Here is a 20478-nt window from a genome sequence, read left to right on the forward strand (position 1 = left end):
GATATTTTTACTGAAAACAAGACAAAAACACTAAGTAAGAAAGTCAATTTCAAGAAAAAAATTCTTAATATTTTTGTCTTGTTTTCAGTAAATATCTAAAAATTCTTAAATTAAGATGCTTTTTCTTGATGAGCAAAATGACCCAAGAAAATAAGTTTAGTTTTTAAACCAAAAATATCAAATTTAAATGAATTTTTGCATAAAGCAAGCAAAAAAATCTGCCAATGGGGCAAGCAAAAAAATCCTGAACATTTTTCTTAAACACTAAATTCAAGAAAAATTTGCTCACCCCATCGGCAGATTTTTTTGCTTGTTTTACGCACAAATTCACTTAAATTTGATATTTTTCGTCTAAAAACTAGACTTATTTCCTTGGGTCGTTTTGCTCATTAAGAAAAAGAATTTTCAGATATATTTTACTGAAAACAAGACAAAAATACTAAGAATTTTTTTTCTTGAAAATAATTTTTTGCTGTGTATATGCAGGGTTCTCACCATAAGTCAAATTCCCTGATTTTCACGTAATAAAAAGCTGAATTTCCATGACCTATGTCCAGGATGCCATGAGCTTGGATAATGTAGTGTACACCTGAGTTTATGTAGCTAAAATGTATGAAATGAATAAACAGTGCCAATAAACAGCTGTTTAATTTTAACATAAGCGGAGACTTGGACCCAGAAGTGGTATTCCTTACGTCACAAGTTAACAAGGGGATTATATTTTGATAAATGGAAATCAAAAGCAATTAAAAATTTAAAGCAAACACAAAAATCCCTGATATTCCATGACTAAATTCCCTGACTTTCAATGTCTGGAAAAGACCTTTTAAAATTCCATGATATTGGGATCAGTCATGTATGAAACATTAAAAGTGGAGGGAGAAATATGTCACTGACCGTTCTCCAGACCAAAATTACTTAATATTTTGGTCTTGTTTCAGTACAAATATCTAAAATTATTAGTACAAATATTCTTAAATGAAAATGCATTTCCTTGATAAGCAAAATAACCTAAAGAAAATACACTGCAAAAAATGATTTTCAGGAGGAATATTCTTAGTATTTTTGTCTTGTTTTCAGTAAAAATATTTAAAAACTCCTAAATTAAGATGCTTTTTCTTGATGAGCAAAACGACCCAAGAAATAATTCTAGTTTTTAAACCAAAAATATCAAATTTAAGTGATTTTGTGCATAAAACAAGCAAAAAAATCTGCCAATGGGGAAAGCAAATATTTATTGAATTTAGTGTTTAAGAAAAATTTTCAAGATTTTTGCTTACCCAATTGCCAGATTTTTTTGCATAAAATCACTTCAATTTGTTATTTTTGGTCTAAAAACTAGACTTATTATCTTGGGTCGTTTTGCTCATCAAGAAAAGGCATCTTAATTTAAGAATTTTTTGATATTTTTACTGAAAACAAGACAAAAATACTAAGATTTAAACATAAAATTTAAGTGAATTTGTGAATTTAAGTGAATTTGTGCTGACAATAAGCAAAAAATCTGCCAAATATCTTTTAAACATTTAATTTCAAGAAAAATTGTCTCACCCCATTGGCAGATTTTTTTGCTTGTTTTATCTGAAAAACTAGACTTATTTTCTTAGGTCATTTTGATTATCAAGAAAATACATCCTTATTTAAGAATTTTTAGATATTTCTCCTGAAAAAAAGAAAAAATACTAAGTAAAAAAGCAATTTTTTGCAGCATAATAAAATAGTTAAGTTTTTCCATGAGATCAAGTTAGGCCTGTATGATGCTTATTAAATAATAGGACTGTAAGTTTGCTGTTGTTGTGGTTTTTACCTGAAAAGGACAGGGGATGTGATATTCTCGACAGCGCTCCTGTACCCAGGTAACTTCCCAAACGGAGCGATAGGTCTGTTCGTACAGGTAACACCCCACGACGGTCATCAAGGGCACCAGATACAGCACTGAGAAAACACCAATCCGAATCATGAATTTCACCAACTTGTCCTGATTCTCTTTCTCCAGCGGAATCTCCATTCGGACCCGGTTTAGCGCTACGATCCCGACCAGCAGCAGCGAAACTCCCACCAGAACATCCAGACATAACGGCGCCAGCACAAACCAGCGAAGAATGTGAACATCGTACAATCCCACGAAACACACGCCACTTATGTTATCGCCTTCGATTTTATTCATAGCTAGCAGAGTTATAGTTAGCATGCCTGGTATTCCCCACGCGCTGGCGTGGAAGAGCAAGGCTTTCTTCTCGATCGCTTCGCTGCCCCATTTGGGCACAGCTGCCAGGAACCAGGTGATGGTCAAGATGACCCACCACACGCTGCCCGCCATGGTAAAGAAGTAGAGGACCATGAAGAGAAGCGTACAGGCCTTGTTATGCGAGCCTTGGGTCACGGTGGAGGTTTTGTACTGAGCGGCATTGGCCGGGTTACACGCCACACGGTCCTCGAGCAAGAAGCCAAGGAAGAAGACCAGCGACACCATCATGTAGCAGACGGCGTAAAAAATGATTGGCCTTTCCGGGTAGCGGAAACGCGTGACGTCGATGAGGAAGGTGAGGAAGGTGAAGAGCGTGGCGGAAAGGCAGACGATGGAGACGACGCCGATGAAGTAGCGGGCGAAGGTGAGCTCCTCGCGCCGGAAGTACATGTTGGGGCAGGGAGGGGAGCAGTCGCCCACGCCTAAGAATTTGTAGCTGAGGTCGGGTTCGACTTTCAGTTCGCGGGGACACCAGAAACCATAATCACGCTGAACGGAGATGGGCGACTGATCGGTGGTATCCTCATTTATGAGCAGATCTTCGGCACGAGGGTAAGACTCGTCACAATCTGGAAACCTGCAGACGAAGCCAAACAAAGAAATTATAATGGCAGACATTGGTTTGTTGTATTTTTGTGATGCAAACAAAAGTAAAATGAGTTTAGCTTAGCATTTTTAACAGATTTAGCAAACAAAATATGAGGCTTCTCTCTTTTAAGTTTAAGTTTAAACTTTCTATAGCTCATACATTTCTATCAATGTATTATTTCAGCACGTATATCACCCATCTCGGTGATTCTCGCGAAAATAGACTTATAAGGTGTCATGAAGCATTTTTTTAAAATCAAAAAAAAAGTAAATGCAAAGTAAGAGTATCAAAATAAGAAGCATACACTTACAAACACTATGTACTATTTTGCACATGATATCAAATGACATACAAACCAATTTTGTTGTTTTTTACACATTTAAGGGAAAATTTTTCATTACTGCAACGTGTCTATGACTGGATTTGGTTTCTTTGATATGAAAATATTTATAATTAAAAAATCTAAAAAAATTAAAAGCTTCAGTGCATGTTATACTATAAACATTTACAGTAAAGAAACATGTGGTATTTGGTGATCATTGATAAATGCAGACACAATAATAAGGAATATAAATGTGTCCAAGACCAATTTTCTCATCCTCCGCAACAATTTTCAATAAGTGTTTAAGCCCTCAACGAACTAACATTTTCAATAAAATTGTTGGAAGGGACATAATTGACTGTGACACTCAAGATATGCAGTTCTTATTTTTTCTCTCCAGATAAAAGTTGAAATTTTGTTTGTCATAGTACCTAGACAACTTTTTAGTTCTAATTCCCGAAAAATGAGTTTGTAAATGCATATGAAGAGTTTCGTTGCAAAATGAGATAAATCCATTTTTTTACATTTTTTGTCAAAACATGTTTAATATTATGTTATCATGTTATTATTTTGTTTTATGGTGCTACTTAGCTGTATTTTTTAAGTTATGAAGGTTTAAATCAAAACAAACCAACTGCAGTTGCATTAATATTTAATTGGAATGCACAACCAAAAAAACGAGATTTCTGAACAATTAAAAAACGGATTTATCTCGTTTTGCAACGAAACTCTTCATATATTTAATGTAATATCATGTTGTGGTAATGATCATTTTTTTGATAATGATAATCTAAAAATTTGTAATTAAAAATAATGATTATAGTAAGTTCAGACCTTAATCTTATATGTGCAAAAAAAAATTGGCTTTAAGTTTTTTTCTTCTGATGCTGGACACGGATTTCGTGAGAATCACCCACCTGTTCAACAAACTCTTGCTTTATGAGAAAGTCTCCTTAATTATCCCCAAAAGTTTGACTCCGAGAGTGCAAACATTAACTTGATAAGACTTGTTTCAAGCTGATATGAATACACATTTTTTCCTCTTTAGAAAACTTAAACATCTGTGTTTGGTTAAACGACCTCAGTACTTCAGCTAACTTAGTCACCAAAAATCGTCTTCAAAATCACTTCCCAAACTTTAAAAATCAAACTGAGCCGTCAGTACCTACCTGCTGCACTCCGTTTCCTCCGGCCAGGTGACATCAAACATATCCATGAGTTTCTGACAGTCTCTCTTGGCCCGGATGCAGAGGCTACGGCAAGGAAGAGACACTCGGCCGTACTCCATACACACAGGGGCGTAAAGGGCGCACAGAAAGGACCTGAGGTCTGGAGAGCACTGCAGGTTCACCATGGGGTGGAAGGGCTGTCGAGAAAAAAAAGAGACAGATAAGGGAGTTAATACCAAATCTCAAAGACTTTCTGACAGATCTCATAAAACCCACAGCAAGCTTCTGGCAAATTCAAAATTGGACACCACTGGACTGCTTGGCAATTGTGCCCTAAATGGGATTTTGACAGACATGTGCTATACATTGATGCATTTGGCAGACGCTTTCATCCAAAGCGAGTTTTAACAGTATGTGTGTTCCCTGGGTATGACCCCATGACCTTTGTGCTGATAATGCAATGCTCTACCAATGAGCTATAAAGGACAATTTATGCGTGCACTGCAAAAAATGATTTTCAAGAAAAAAATTCTTAGTATTTTTGTCTTGTTCTCAGTAAAAATATAAAAAAATTCTTAAATTGAGATGCTTTTTCTTGATGAGCAAAATGACCCAAGAAAATAAGTCTAGTTTTTAGACCAAAAATATCAAATTTAAGTGATTTTGTGCATAAAAAAAAATATATGCCAATGGGGTAAGCAAAAAATCTTGAACATTTTTCTTAAACACTAAATTCAAGAAAAATTTGCTTACCCCATTTTTGCTTGTTTTATGCACAAAATCACTTACATTTAGACTTATTTTCTTGGGTCATTTTGCTCATCAAGAAAAAGCATCTTTATTTAAAAAAATGTAGATATTTTGACTAAAAACAAGACAAAAATACTATGATTTTTTTCTTGAAAATCATTTTTTGCAGTGTGCATAGTATTTTAAAAGAAAAAAAACAGTTTGGTGATGATAAACGATCAAATTTTTTTATCCCTTTTAATCCCATCATAATTCACTCTGAAATACATCACGTAAAAGAAGTGAATTGGATTGACAATTATGGGTTAATTTCAACCCACCGTTGGGTCGAAAAGGGTCGAGCCAAGCCGTTGGGTTAAATTAACCCCAAAAATGTGTATATTTGACCCAACAATAGGTTAAAACAACCCAGCATAGGTTAAGTTACAACCCAGCAGGCTGGGTTCCTCCCTTTTTGACCCGACGCTGGGTTAAAAATAATTCCAGTGACATTGGGTTTAGGGGCGGGACTACAATATTAATTACGTTTTTGTACAATTCACATCTTAAGAATTTATACGAATTAGCCATCTTGTAAATAGTTACGGATTCCTGTGAGATCAGGCAGATCATTTCAACGTGTCTTCAATAGTGCTTGAGATTCAGTAGAAAAACACGACTCGCCTGCTAAAACTCAAGGTGAATAAAGACAGACGAGTCGGGCGCAGTAACCCGATGCCCCGTCTGCAGGATTACAGGCCAGTTTGGCAGCTCCAAGTACACTTTTGTACCCTGAAGGGCCCCAGTGCATGCTGGGAGATCGGGCAGCTGCTGAGCTCAGTATTTAAATTCAAATCTTTGGAGGAACAGACAATGAGTTTCCACCTGGGGCCAGTCAATACACGGACGCATCCCGCTGGGCTCTGCACTTTTGTGACTGCTGTGTTTCTGGAAAGGACCGAGAGATTGACAAGCCAGAAACTCGTGAGGAATTCCATCGTCATGGACGGAGTGAACTGCATGCTAAACTTAATCCCTAAGTCGAACAATATTTACAGATCATTTGCATGAATTAAAGTTTCCCACCAAGACAAAGACGCCAGTTCACAGCGGGGAAAAAACGAAAACAACGCTTTGAAATTTAAAAGATGCAAATGAGGCTTTAATAAAAGCTTCATAAATATTTAAAGAATCCTATGAAATATTTAAGCTGGCACCAGAGTGAGTAAATTAAAGTGACATCAGAGGAAACATGAGAAGCTTATATTGGTGTCCCGTATGGAAAGCACATACGCCTCTATAATTGAGCTGCAAGATCACAAACAGAATTGAGTTGACATGTTTCTCCCCGTAGAGACTGATTTTAATCTTTTATTGACTTTACTCTACTGTAATGCGCTAACATATACTGGAGGTGTACAGTGTTATCATTGGTGCTCTTGTAATACAGAAGAACTGAACTTCACCGGCTATCTTCATTATTTAAATGTATCAGACACATGACAAGATTTCCCCATGAAATCAAAACTGACGATTCTTATTGCACTGTTGATTAAACTGCAAAAAATGACTTTCTTACTTCGTGTTTTTGTTTTGTTTTCAGTAAAAATATCAAAAAATTCTTAAATTAAGATATATCTTCTTGATGAGCAAAATGATCTAGGAAAATAAGTCGAGTTTTTAGACAAAAAATATAAAATTAAGTGATTTTGTGCTTAAAACAAGCAAAAAAAAAATCTCCCAATGGAATTTGAAATTTTTTCTTAAAATAAAATTTTATGAAAAAATCAAACTTATTTCAAGAAAAGTTTTCTTATTCCATTGGCAAATTTATTTGCATTTTTTAAGTACTAATTTACTTGAAGTTTATATTTTTTGTCTAAAAACTAGACTTATTTTCTTAGGTCAGTTTGCTCATCAAGAAAATATATTTTAATTTAAGAATTTTTTGATATTTTTACTGAAAACAAGACAAAAACACTAAGTAAGAAAGTCAATTCAAGAAAAAAGTTCTTAGTATTTTTGTTTTGTTTTCAGTAAAAATATCTAAAAATTCTTAAATTAAGATGCTTTTTCTTGATGAGCAAACTGACCTAAGAAAATACATCTAGTTTTCAGACCAAAAATATCAAATTTAAATGAAATGATTTAAGAAAAAAATCTGCCAATGGGGTATGCAAAAAAACCATTTTTCTTAAACACTTAATTCAAGAAAAATTCAAGAAAAAGTTGCTTACCTCATTGGCAGATTTTTTTCTTAAATAATTTTTTGCAGTGTATAAAACAATTTATCCGTGTGGGTCATAATTTTTTTATTCATGTGCCCTCATAAACTATAAAAAAAAAAAAAATCTGAAAATGTACTTCCGCCCTCTTGTGTTGATCCTTCTCTGATGATGTCAGACTGCTTGGGCGGAGTATTTATTAACCCCGCCCCCTCCAATTGTCAGTCTGCAGCAAATTTCATTTTTGAATGAAACGCCTACTTTTCTATATCCAATCAATTCACAGTGCAAAACACAAGCCACGCCTGCTATTTTGAAATAAAAGTCTAAATTCAATTCTAAAGTGCAAGGCTTCTTATCTGTTTCACGCACAGCTCGTGCATGTACTGCGACTTTTTGATCAGATAGAAGTCCTTATCAATCTTTATACTACGGGTCTGTTGAATGCTTGAATCTAATTGGCTGACGAACGTTCTGAGGTGTGCAATTATTTTCTGGGAAACGCACGGCGAAGGTAGTTCCAGGCAGCTCTCTTGACCGCATTACAGTTCCATATCACTTTACATAGTTAACTGTAATAACAGACTAACAAAAACAACATGACAGACGCTTTTCTGAGGCAATAACAGCGCTGTTTAGAGACGCACAGAGGAAACCTCGTTAACACAATCTCGCTCTCGCTCTCTCTCTCTCTCTGTCGCTCTCTTTCTAAAAGCTTCATTAATAACTGCATTAAAATGCTATCAACAGCTCAAGCCTCCATTGCCAGCTTTAAAATGACGTTTTAAAACCAGCAAAAGAGCAGCTGGATGAGACGCAGAAGAAATAGTCCTACTCACAATAGTGATTTAAGTACAAAAACTGAATGAATCCCTTTAAATATGTCATGTGATCGATGTCTTGAGGTGTGGTAAGCGTAGTATAAGCGTAATAATTGACTCTGGGCCGTTGAATTATTAAAAAGTAACGCACACCCGGAGATGTAACTGTTTTGAGTCGTGGCCGCATCACCACCTCGGGTGTGCATTATTTTTTAATAATTCAACAGCCCGTTGTCAATTATTCCTTACAAATCACGTTGTGTACAACGTGCATTTAAAAAAGCATCACTCGTCAAACACAATCATTTCAAATATTCTTTTTTTATTTATATTTGAAATTTTTATTTAAAATATTCTTTATCATCATGAAAATACCCGAAACAATTTTAAGAACACGATATGATGCTTACGGTATAGACATTTTCTGGAATAGCGTTTGTAATGATACGTCTAGTGCGGCACAAATGAAATTTGTGCATGAGGGCGCCCTCTAGCTTTTGGATGTGGTGGCATTTGACCGTAATTCTTTAAAATTCATTGAGAAAATGTGCATTTGCAAGATTAATCATCCCAGCCCTACTATTTTCCTTGTGTGATATTTCGCTCAGAAATACACCACAAGAAAGCAAAGTCGAATGCGACTTTCTGTTCACGGGACTATTTTACAAGATGCCAATTTTTGTATGAAGTGAATCGTATGATTGTATTAATTATTAGAAATGTATGAAATTAATCACACACAAATATATGATTATTAGAAAAAAGCAAACTACACCAAAACTACACTTTTACTGAGGTAAAGAAAATTATACGAAAACTTACAAATGAGCTCATACTGAAATCGCCCCTAATTAACTTTAGTCGTAAAATACTGGGCTGTCATACGTAGGGCTGTGACAAATAATCGTGCAAATGCACGTTTTCTCAATGAATGAATTTTAATGAATTACGGTGAAAGCCGTCACATCCAAAAGCCAGAGGGCGCTCTCGTGCAGAAACGCCATTTGTGCCACAGAAGAAGTACCATTACAAAAGCTAAATGTCTATAAGAATATTTATATTGCTGTTCTTCAAATTGTTTCATGTATTTTCATGATAATAAAGAATATTTTGAATGATTTTGTGTTTTTTTAAATGCACGTTATAAACGACTCAAACTCATAAGGACTTCCTACTGATCCCAGAGCCGTAGTACACGCACAAGCTGTGCATGAAACAGAATCGGAGCCTTGCGATTCAGAATCGATTTCAGACAGGTATTTTTAATGGGGAACGCGATGCATCGTCACAGCCCTACGGCAAAACACCGAGACGAACACCAAAAAACAGTACTACAAAACATAAAACACAGAATCCTAGCTGTGCTGCAATCCACAACTGCAAAGAAATCGAGGATGTCTTTTGTTGTTTAAAGAAAGAGCTTACAACAACAAGACGACGGAGTTTCTTTTTACAAGCGTTCTCAACAATGATTTGAGACAAAGACTTGACTTCAAACATCACAGCATCTGCCTTAAACAAAATCATCCACCCAAAAATCATTTATTCATTTCATGTTATTTTAAACAGGTTGACGAAATAATGGCAGAATATGTTATTTTTGGTGTACAAACTCCAGCAGCTGAACGTAATTTTTGTATATAATTAAGTGTACTTCGCAACTCACACATATAAACACAGTGTACAGCCAAATATAACCACAAAATCTCTCCGACTCGGTCTAAACAACACAACAGAAAATCTGGATCGGTTGGGCCAATAGAGACGCCACTAGAAAGACATAAATCTTCTCGTTGTCGGAGCGTGAAATGCCATTTTCTCTGCTTTACTCTAAAGACAGAATGGAGATCACAGGCTTTTATTTTGTGAGCTGGAGGTAAAGCGCTCATGAAAGCACGCTGAAAAAAACATAGCGCTGCCAAATACAGACAGAACAACGATCCCGAGGCCTGATGCGCTCTGAAGAGAAGGAAAAAAACATTACAAGAGTGTCAGTCATCCATCAAACTGAGACGACACACTCCTTTATAATGAATAAAGTCTGCTCAATTCAATGACACATGAAAAAGGATTTCAAGGGATTTTCAATTCAGTTTTAAAAATGTCAGCTGTCTAACAGGCCAGAGTGTATATTAATACTAAATATATGATGATTGCATGATCATCTGTACTTATCTATAATTATTATACATATTGTGATGATTGCGATGAAGTCTCCTAAAGCCTGTCTTAATCCATAAATATTTATATTATTATATTTTAGGTATTAATTTTAATATTATATTATAACATTGGGCTGTTAAATGCTTCATTCTCATTGGTTGAGAAACATTCTATGGGCGTGAATCATTTTTCAATAAATGAAGTAGTTGCAGGTCTGTTGACCGCATTATAGTTCCAGATCACTACGCCAAGTTAAACTGAAATAAGGAATAATTAATGACGGGCCGTTGAATTATAAGAAAATAATGCACACCCAAGGTGGTATTCGTGTCATGCCGTTACACCGTGGGTGTGCATTATTTTCAAATAATTCAAAGAACCGGAGTGAATTATTCTTCTTATGCTGCGTTCACACCAGCCGCGGTAGAGGCGTGAAGCGCGAGTGATTTCAATGTTAAGTCAATGTGAAAACGCGTTGACACGTGTCTGCCATTTAGCGCAGCACGGTACACGTAATTCCGCATCATTCATGCATCTAGTTCATGCAAATGCCGCGAATTGAGTGTTGCCGCAACAAACGCACAAGTTGAAAGATTTGCACTTTGGCGGAAAAACACGCCGCGTTAACCAATCAGGAGCTTGCTCTAGTAATGACGCGATTACACGAAGTGAGCGGAGTCGCAGAAGCCTATGGAAGGCCCTCCCATGACGCGAATTTCCGCGTGAATGTCTAGATGACTAGAATTTCACGCGCAAATGAAGCGAGTAAACTCAAAATGTTCAAGCGGCAAACTAGACGCGGTAAACATGATTTTGACGCCTCAAACGCGGCTGGTGTGAACCCACGGTTACCACAAACATTGCTCTGATGCCTATTTTTAAGACATTTTACAGGTTAGGTGTGCGGTTAACAGAAAAATAATGAACACCCGTGAAACATTTCTCAGCCAATCAGAATACAGCATTCAACAGACCCGTGGTATAATTCCAAAATAATGCACACCCACAGTGTGCCTTGCGTCGTGTCCACATTACCACCTCGGGTGTGCATTATCTTTGAATAATTCAATGGCCCCTCGTCAATTATTACTTGCATATATAAAAGCCATATAATATTGAGATTTAATATCACGGTGATATATCGACCAACACTGTTAAGTGTTTCACCTGCATTTTGCGCTTGCTCACCTCCGCCTTTATTTATTGACAAGCTTTTCACAGTCAGAAATCTCTCTCAATATTTCTGTATGAAAAACATACGTGTATGTCAACACTCAGATAGCGTGTGCTTTCAAGCGTGTGCACTTAAAATCTCAGGCAAAGACTTACAGTCAGCACAAACTGCACCCGGTGGGATGAGCATTAGGATCACATACTCTCTCTCTCACTCACTCATTCCCAATGTGTCTTGACCCTGCTGACCTCTCTGTGATTCCTCATCTAACAACCTCTTGTGGGTCTCTGCTCTTAAGTCATTACTCACTGAACAAATTACAGTCTCTTCACAGAGTTTGTATTGCCGCCTCGTCTTACAATATACTGCACGACACAGGCAACATTCAGCTCAATAGTATAGATGACAGTATTTTTTAAATATTAATGCATTTCAATTTTTTTTTGCATTCTTGTGGTCTTATAAAAAACATCCTAATTGTCAGCTACTGTCATTACCGCAATGCACAATGATGCATTATTTGAATTAAAAAGCGGCTACAATTGAAAAGCACACATCATGGTAGTATGTATACGTAAGGGATAATGTATAGGCAGCCGGTTGCTGTCGCAGAAATAAGCCCCAAAAGTGTGCGAAGCAGAAGGGGATTATTTCGTGATAACAACTGGCTGCCTATACATTACCCCGCTTATTACACGGCTATTTAAATCATAAGTAAGGTAAGGAACATTAAATATTGATTTGAAATATTTTATTTGCTCATTTTTAACGAATGCAGAACTTCCATGAGGAAAACACGCTTACTTTCGGTTTTTAAAAAAGAAGAGACGTTTAAATGTCACAAACACTATTTGGTTTAATCTAGCGATGCACCGATGTATCGGCCGCCGATATGTATCGCCGATTTTTGAAGAATTTAAAACCATCGGCATATCGTCAATAGCACGAGAAAGGCCAATACCAAATTTTGCATGAAGGCAATAAGTTGCATATCTGTTGCATAATCCAGCATTTTTTTTTTATAATTATCAAAATAATTAAATACTTTCCAAAACAAAATAAAATTATACAAAAAATGTACAAATTATAGTTTGTCAGACGTGCGATGGGGGACAATATTGGTCAGTTGAATGTTAAATAGATCCAATCTATGTTCAGTAAAAATAATTTGATGCAAAAATAAACTAGCTAATAGGTCAACTGTATTGTATTGTATACATCAGCATTATCAGCAAATTCGGTATCGCCCCCCCCCCCCCAAAAAAAAAAAAATTCATATTGGTGCATCCCTAGTTTTATCATTTGTAAATATAATATCATATTATTATTATTAAAAGATGTATTTATATTTACTTTTTGGGAAATATTAAACTGTACCTGTCAAAATAATTTGCAGCATCCGTGTTATTCGTTTTGAGTGGTTGCTATCTGGGAATAACAAGCCATGTAATGAGATGAAATGTATTAATTAAAAAATAAATCACTGTTACTGGATTGTGTATTGGAATAACAAAAATAAGATATTTGTTTTATGACAATAAACATTTGTAGGGGAAATTTTCATAATTGTCTTGATAATAATCCAAAAAATTGGCTTCATTTTTGTTATGCAACATTTTCTTATGATCTAAACATTTCTTCATGTAATTCAACCCACACTACAACATCTTTACAATGCACTTACTACAACACATAAAATGCATGTCAAATATGTACCTACTTATATATTATGGTGCATTTCACCTTTCGTGCAGCTAAGAAATATCACAACCATGAGTAATGCGAAGAGAAATAAGAGTATAATTTCCTCTGAAGAGACATTTGAGAAATCTTATTGTTGTCGTGTCGTTGGGTTGTAGAAGGTGTAATTAAGATGGCTCACACACATTCTCTTCATACACATTATACTGAATCTAATCTCCATGTCTAAGACTGTAATGGGTAATTAAAACATAGCAGGGTTGATTCGAATACAGCGCCGATGTGCCAGAAAGCTCAGACAGTGTAGGAGGTGCAGGGGGGAGGTTTGGCACGGATGCAAAAGAACACATTTGTCTCTCATCGTCGCCAAGTGCCACTCCTCTAACACTGCAATGGATGGATTAAGTTTCTGCCTGTTTTTCTTTTGTCAAACCCATGATTCATTTGGCGAATCGATGAATAGGGGTTACCAATGAAAGCCTGCGAGCTTTCGGAGTATGGCTGTGTGCTTTTACTGCTCTTTGGTCTACTTTTGGAAAGAAAAATAACACTTAAGACTTCTATCTACTTACTATATTACACTGTGAATTCGACAGAGCGCATATATCTGGAAAAAGGCTGGCAACCATTTTGTGGAAAGTAGGAGCGCCCATGCGTAGAAAAACTGCCAGTACCGGGGTACAAAAATGGCATGATGGGTACCACGGTACTGAATGACTGCTATAATCACATACCACGGTATTACCATACTACAGTGGATTAAAAAAACAGTAGAACGATATTATAATTATGTAAGATGGAGGTATCGTGTCGGTCAACCGCAGGTGTCTGAATTCAGCTTTAACTGGAAGTGTGACACACGGGTGAAATCGAATCTGAACAGGAAAACATCCCCCCGCACCAAACAAGTGGATTAACTAGAGCCAACACTACTTCTGCTTGTGGAAAATCCAGTTTGCCGACTATGCAAAGAGTAGGTTTATGAAAAAAAATTACTTGAGTCGTGTTCTCAGGATTAGAAAGTCAAAGGGTTTAAAGATAATAATGTTTCTATACAGGGTGTATGTGTGTGCGTGATACACAGACTTCTTATTACTTCTGAATGACTAAATATCTGCTCAACCTTAAACCTGTCAGTAGTAATTTAATTACAGCAAAGGCAGAGATCTGAAGTGACAGATCTTACATTTATTTAACGTCTGACAGAACCTCACTTCCACTATTTGAAATGTATACTTCAGACAGCTATTGTAGAACACAACGGTGCCACAATGTTAGATTGCTGAGGCTGGTTGCTAGGGTGTTGCTATGCAGGAGCTACATGTTTTTAGTATGGTGCTATGCAGCATGTCGGCTGTTCTGGGTGCTTAAGCGCTCCAAAATGGTTTTAGCATGCTGCTACGCGGTTGCTACGCTGTTCTGGATGGTTGCTATTAGGGTTGCAAAGGGGCGGAAAGTTTGCAATAAGTTCCGGAAACTTTCCATGGGCACCTAATCTGGGGAATTTTGGAAATATTCCAAATTGGAAACTTAACCAGAATTTATAGGAATTTTTATGAAATAGTGCTAACTTACATTTAGATATCTGATTTACTGGCTTTTAAGAAATAATCTGTGCATGTTGTAAACGAATGCAAGTACATGCAGGGGGTAATGCGGCTTTCACATAGGACGCAGTGTGCGCTGCGAAACCCATTCATTTCAATGGCTTGCGCCGTGCGAGGGCGGTTTGTTGTTGCGCTCACGCCGCGGTCAAAGGTCAAAATAGTTTAACTTTTGCGCTGCGCTCTGTGAAGATTACACGTGCAACCAATAGAAACGGGGCATCCATCTTGGCTGTGCTGAACCCAGCGGTTAGCTCAGTGCAGAGTCGTATAATAATAGAGTTACGACACTCACATAGACGTCCGTTGTAAGAATGGAATGCGGAAGTAACAGCGTGTCATGTAGTGACGCATAGTTCCAAACGCAACACTGAAGCCCATTCATTTCAATGCCACCTGCTGGTAAATCGATGAAATTACCGTTTCTCTTTACATTTTCAGACATTTTATGAATATAGTCAACAGTGATATTTTATAAACTCTGCTGTAGGTAATGATTATCGTTAATAATAACTAGAATTTTTTTTATATTTTAATGAGTTGTGTATAATGTGTGAATAATATAGATTTAATGGTTTAATATTTTATTACTGGTGGCCATCTACTTTATACTTATCTTTTTTTTATCTATTACGAGTAACACTAGGGGGCAACAGCGACAAGCTAAATGCCTTATAAGAAAGTCACACTGCTTCACAATGCTGCTGTGTTTCATTGTGTTTGGTAAGTAATACGAGTGATGTATCCTCGAAAATCGTGTATAATTATATTAACATTTAATGTGTACTATAAATACAATTAAATATGAATTTAGTGTGTTTCTGTTATGCTTCACTGTTACAAATAACCGCGTTGGCGATCTTTTTTGTGATTTTTAATATAGTAAAAGTGTAGGAATTATGTTTTTAACAGATTGATAGCCATTTATATAGCCATATTTTTGCTATAAAAATAAAGATAAACTGTGTTGCTGTAGTTGCTATAGATAACCACAGTTATCTTTGGGTCATCATTAACTGTTTATCTTTATTAACTGATTTACTGTATTTCCATCACCCCCTAGTAAAAAAAAACGTTATAAACATAGTAAGTATAGTGATCAATTCACATTACAAGCTAATATTTACCTAAAATAGCTGAAAACCTATGCAAACAGATTGACAGCCCTGCTTGGTTAGGAACTGTAGAACGTTACATGAATCACGTGACCGCGCGGCGGCGAGATCAAAGCGTTTCGTAACTCTCTCTTTATATGACTCTGGCTCAGTGCACACCGCGTCCTATGTGATGGCCGCATAAGTAAGCAGTGTGCAGTGAACATGTGATTGAGGAATATGCAGGGTAAAAATTCAACAGAAATTGCATTAAATCTTGTTGTTTTAAACAAAATTATGCTGCAATATTTTTTAAAGGGACACTCCACTTTTTTAAAAATATATTACTTTTTCAGCTCCTCTAGAGTTAAATATTAGATTTTTACCGTTTTGGAATCCATTCAGCCGATCTCCCGGTCTGGCGATACCACTTTTAGCATAGCTTAGCATAATTCATTGAATCTGATTAGACCATTAGCATCGCGCTAAAAAATAACCAAAGAGTTTGGATATTTTTCCTATTTAAAACTTGACTCTTCTGTAGTTACATCGTGTACTAAGACCGACAGAAAATTAAAAGTTGTGATTTTCTAGCCCAATATGGCTAGGAACTATAATCTCATTCTGGTGTAATAATCAAGAACTTTGCAGCTGTAACATGGCTGCGCAGGCATAGTGATATTACGCACTGCCCGACAATAGTCTATTTGGTTACTTTCAATAGCAGGGGTCTATTTTCAGGCACTGTGTAATATCATTAACTTTAGGGGAGCTGGAAAATTAACATATTTTCAACAAACGTGGAGTGTCCCTTTAACAACATTTAAGTTTCCTGTTATAAGCAACTTTTCAATTTTCAGATTATTCCCATATATTCCCAGTAATTCATGAAAAGTTTCCAACCCTAGTTGCTATGCAGTTGTTAAAGTGTCCTAAAATGTTTTTTACCATTTTTGCTATGTGGCTGTTAGGCTGTTCTGGGTGGTTGCTAGGGTGTTGCTATGCAGGTGCTGAAGAGCTCTAAAATGTTTTAAAGGACAAGTTCGGTATTTTACACTTAAAGCTCTGTTTTCAGATTGTTTATGATGAAATAGAACAGTTTTGACTGAAATTTCGACATATATGCGGCTGCTCCGAGAATTTTCGGGTGTTTGTGTTTCACCTCCCACCTCTACAATGGGTTGATAGGTGCACTGGAACAATCCTTCCTAAAATGCATTAAACTTTCGTTTACAAAGACATGAAACTCACCGAGTGGTCAGGGGTGTTCACTGATATGCTCACACAAAAATCGCTGCAAAATACGCATTCCAACGGGTTTTATCGTAGTTTTTGCCAACTCCATTGACTTGTATTAGATGTGCTGTGAGGTACGCTATTACTCCACGCCGAGAACTTTGTTTCTATTCTTGCAATTGGCGGATTAGCGCCACCACCTGGGCTGGAGTGTCTGTTATTCAAGCTCTCAGCGGAAGAATATACGGGTGTGAGGCGTTTGGAAAAATAGGTCCACAAGTTAACAACGAATGCTAAAACAGCTGTTGGAAAGCATCTTCCGCAGCGATTTTTGTGTGAGCATGTCAGTGAACACCCCTGACCACTCGATAGGTTTCACATCTTTGTAAACGAAAGTCCAATGCATTTTAGAAAGGATTGTTCCAGTGCACCTATCAACCCACTGTAGAGGTGGGAGGCGAAACACAAACACCCGAGAACCCCCGGGGCAGCCGTACATGTCGAAATTTCAGTCAAAACCGTTCTGTTTCATCATAAACAATCTGAAAACAGGGCTTTAAGTGTAAAATACCGAACTTGTCCTTTAAACCTTTTGCTATGTCGTTACTTAGCTGTTCTGAGTGGTTGCTATGCAGGTGCTATAGTATTCTTAAATGCTTTCTACCACCTTGCTATGTGGTTGTTTGGCTGTTCTGGGTGGTTGCTTTCCCATTCATTAAGCAGACACTTTTACTCAAATGCATTTAACATTTGGTCACAGGAGTCATACGTAAATGTAGTACAAGGTCTTTAGATATGATATCAGTAAAAAAACACTGATTACTGTAAATGGCTCACATTCCCTTAACACTTACTGACTGCTGTGCACAAGACGTGCAAGTGTTATAGTCTTTATATAAGAGACTTTTCCCTGCCTGCAGCACAAAATACTGTCAGATATTATCAAGACATTCACCTTCAACATTGACCTGACGCTGTGGCTCACAGCTCCATTACTTCTGAAATACAGGACATTTTATTGACAGTATATAAAGATAAGTCATTCTGCGCATTTGTTTTTCGGCAAAGCACCTTGCATATCAAATGTTATGTAGTAAATAAACCTTTGTAACATATATAATACAGTAACTAAAATTTGAATTAAATGTAACAATATCTGGCAACATTTTATCATTATTTCTAATTATGGTTAAAGCCAAATATCACTGTTAATATTATTAATAGTTTGGTTTAAAGATTTGTTCTAAAAAATAAAGTGCATGTATTAATATTCTTACCTGGTACAGAAAATAAAAAAATCATTATAGTTTAAGGGTTCAGAGCCTTAAATAAAGACCAGACTATCATAGTGCCTTGAATCTGTACTTTTCTGACCTAGACTAAACAACCACCATGCAACCGCCCAATGCACCCTGGACAGCGGACAGCAATGCTTTAACAACTATCCAGAACACCCTAGAAAGTGGGAAAACAGCTAAAACCAGCTGAAGGTGGTTGGCTGGTCTTAGATGGTTTAAGCTGGCCTGACCATCTAAAAAAGAGGCCAAAACCTCGAAACCTGCTTAACTAGCTAAAACCAGACTGGTTTACGCTTGTTTTGCCTTTCTTCATTAGGGTTAACAATATTTCTTTACAAATATTACACAGCTCATTGTAATGCTTAATTCTGATTTGCGAGTCGTGCCATTTACAGTTCCCAGATAACAACCGCTTAAAACTAATAAACACAAGGTAACCGGATGCTACAAATCATTTTGACAGGTACAGTTTAACCTGATAAGGAACACTGTGCCGTACACGGTACACCCCCTTCCGTTGCACGTGAGGCTGCATTAAGTCATTGTAACTTTGAAGCATTAAATCTTCAAAATATACGGTCATACGGCACATCGTTGGAAAGCTTAGACTTTCAGGATTCCATTAAGCGCACACACAAAGCATAATATGATTTTTAGCAGTCATAAAACTGTAATCTAGTTGTTCGTTACCTGAACCGGACGGCGCCGATTTAGGATATTTAATTACCTTCAAAATCTTCCCTTTATCTGCTTCGGTGAAATTGTCCAAAACAAATTGTTCATAAATCCCCAATAGTCCAAGTAAATGGAATATCCAAGCCTTTTAATCCAAAACTATTTGTTTATCTCACAATCTTGACGTTTCTGACCGAATTACGATATAAATAGTGTATTCAATTAGTTCACTAACGGACATTCGTTCGAATCTCACTTTTCATTCACGATTTATAATGAATATATTCGGATGTCACGTTTATTGTGCAACGTCTGATGAACAAATAAGGAATTTCAGCCGTTCCATAAGAGGCTAATATATTACACAAAAATTTAATAAAAATATGTATTGTAATAACACATAATATATTATATACTAGTCAACATTTAAAGTGAATCAAAACCTTTCATAAAAGTTGTCTTAACATTTTGTCGTTGTTCTTGTCTTAGGACAACTTTGATTTAACTTTTTTGATGCACTTCAAATGTTGACTAGTGTATTTACAAATGATTAAACCAAATAGTGTGTTTGTGACATTTGAACATCTTATCTTTATCGTTTACTTTACAGAAGTAAACAGAAAGTAAACGGGTTTTCCTTGTGGAAGGTCTGCATTTGTTAAAAATGAGGTAACAACCTGGCAACCACCCAACACCCCAGTGTCATGTTTCTATTGTTTTTTTTAAATAACTATTTTTTGCTTATTTGTTTAAAAGTTTGTTGAAACAAGAATAATAATCTGTTATTAAGTACAACCTTTCATGAAAAAAAAAACTTTTCTCTATGCTTGAAAATGAGTAAACAACAAAAATATTGTTGCTGGGAGTAAAAATGTGATGATTTTGTTTTTATTTATGAAATGTAAAATTTTTTGACGTGGTTTGCTACACATCACAGAATGCAAATGCAATTAAATTCTTTAACATTTTTCAGGCAGTATTCAAAGCTTTTCATGGGGACGATTTCCTCACAAAGAACTGATTGAGTGATTTTAAACCAGGACACAAAACAAGAAGCGAATCGTCCGTGTGAGTGACACAGCAACACGCTGCTCGCCCTGAACCGGGTGAATAAAACTGGCGTTCATGGACACAGAGAGAATAAAACACATCCTGTCTCCCTCAAGAACAACAACAAAGATAAACTCCTTCTGCAGTCACCGATTGGCTCCGGACGGCCCTCCACTTCTACAGACGTGAAAGACTCGGCTCTCCTGAATGAGAAAACTGGCCAAATGTAAAGTTATTTCCTTAATCTGAGCTCTGGAAGAAAAACAGCAGAATTGGCTCCCACACTCGTCTCCTGTCATTCAACCGTCCTTGAATCGAGATCAGTCGGTTCTCTGTCCTCGCCGCGTCTTCTACGTCTACTTGCGTTCCTCAAACATTTT

The 20478-nt window shown here is 36.5% G+C and overlaps 1 protein-coding gene across 1 annotated transcript in view; it reads right to left on the minus strand.

The window, feature by feature from the left end:
- The window catches only part of fzd3b (frizzled class receptor 3b), a 37881-nt gene that overhangs the window by 7953 nt on the left and 9450 nt on the right, over positions 1-20478 (minus strand). Inside the window, exons 3-4 of the mRNA XM_055172116.2 lie at positions 4329-4525; positions 1808-2825 (exon numbers count right to left, since the gene is read on the minus strand). Coding sequence (XP_055028091.2) covers positions 1808-2825; positions 4329-4525 — 1215 coding nt within the window. The remainder of the gene's footprint in view (positions 1-1807; positions 2826-4328; positions 4526-20478) is intronic.

Source organism: Misgurnus anguillicaudatus, chromosome 7 (assembly GCF_027580225.2).
Source record: "Misgurnus anguillicaudatus chromosome 7, ASM2758022v2, whole genome shotgun sequence".
Classification (NCBI taxonomy): domain Eukaryota; kingdom Metazoa; phylum Chordata; class Actinopteri; order Cypriniformes; family Cobitidae; genus Misgurnus; species Misgurnus anguillicaudatus.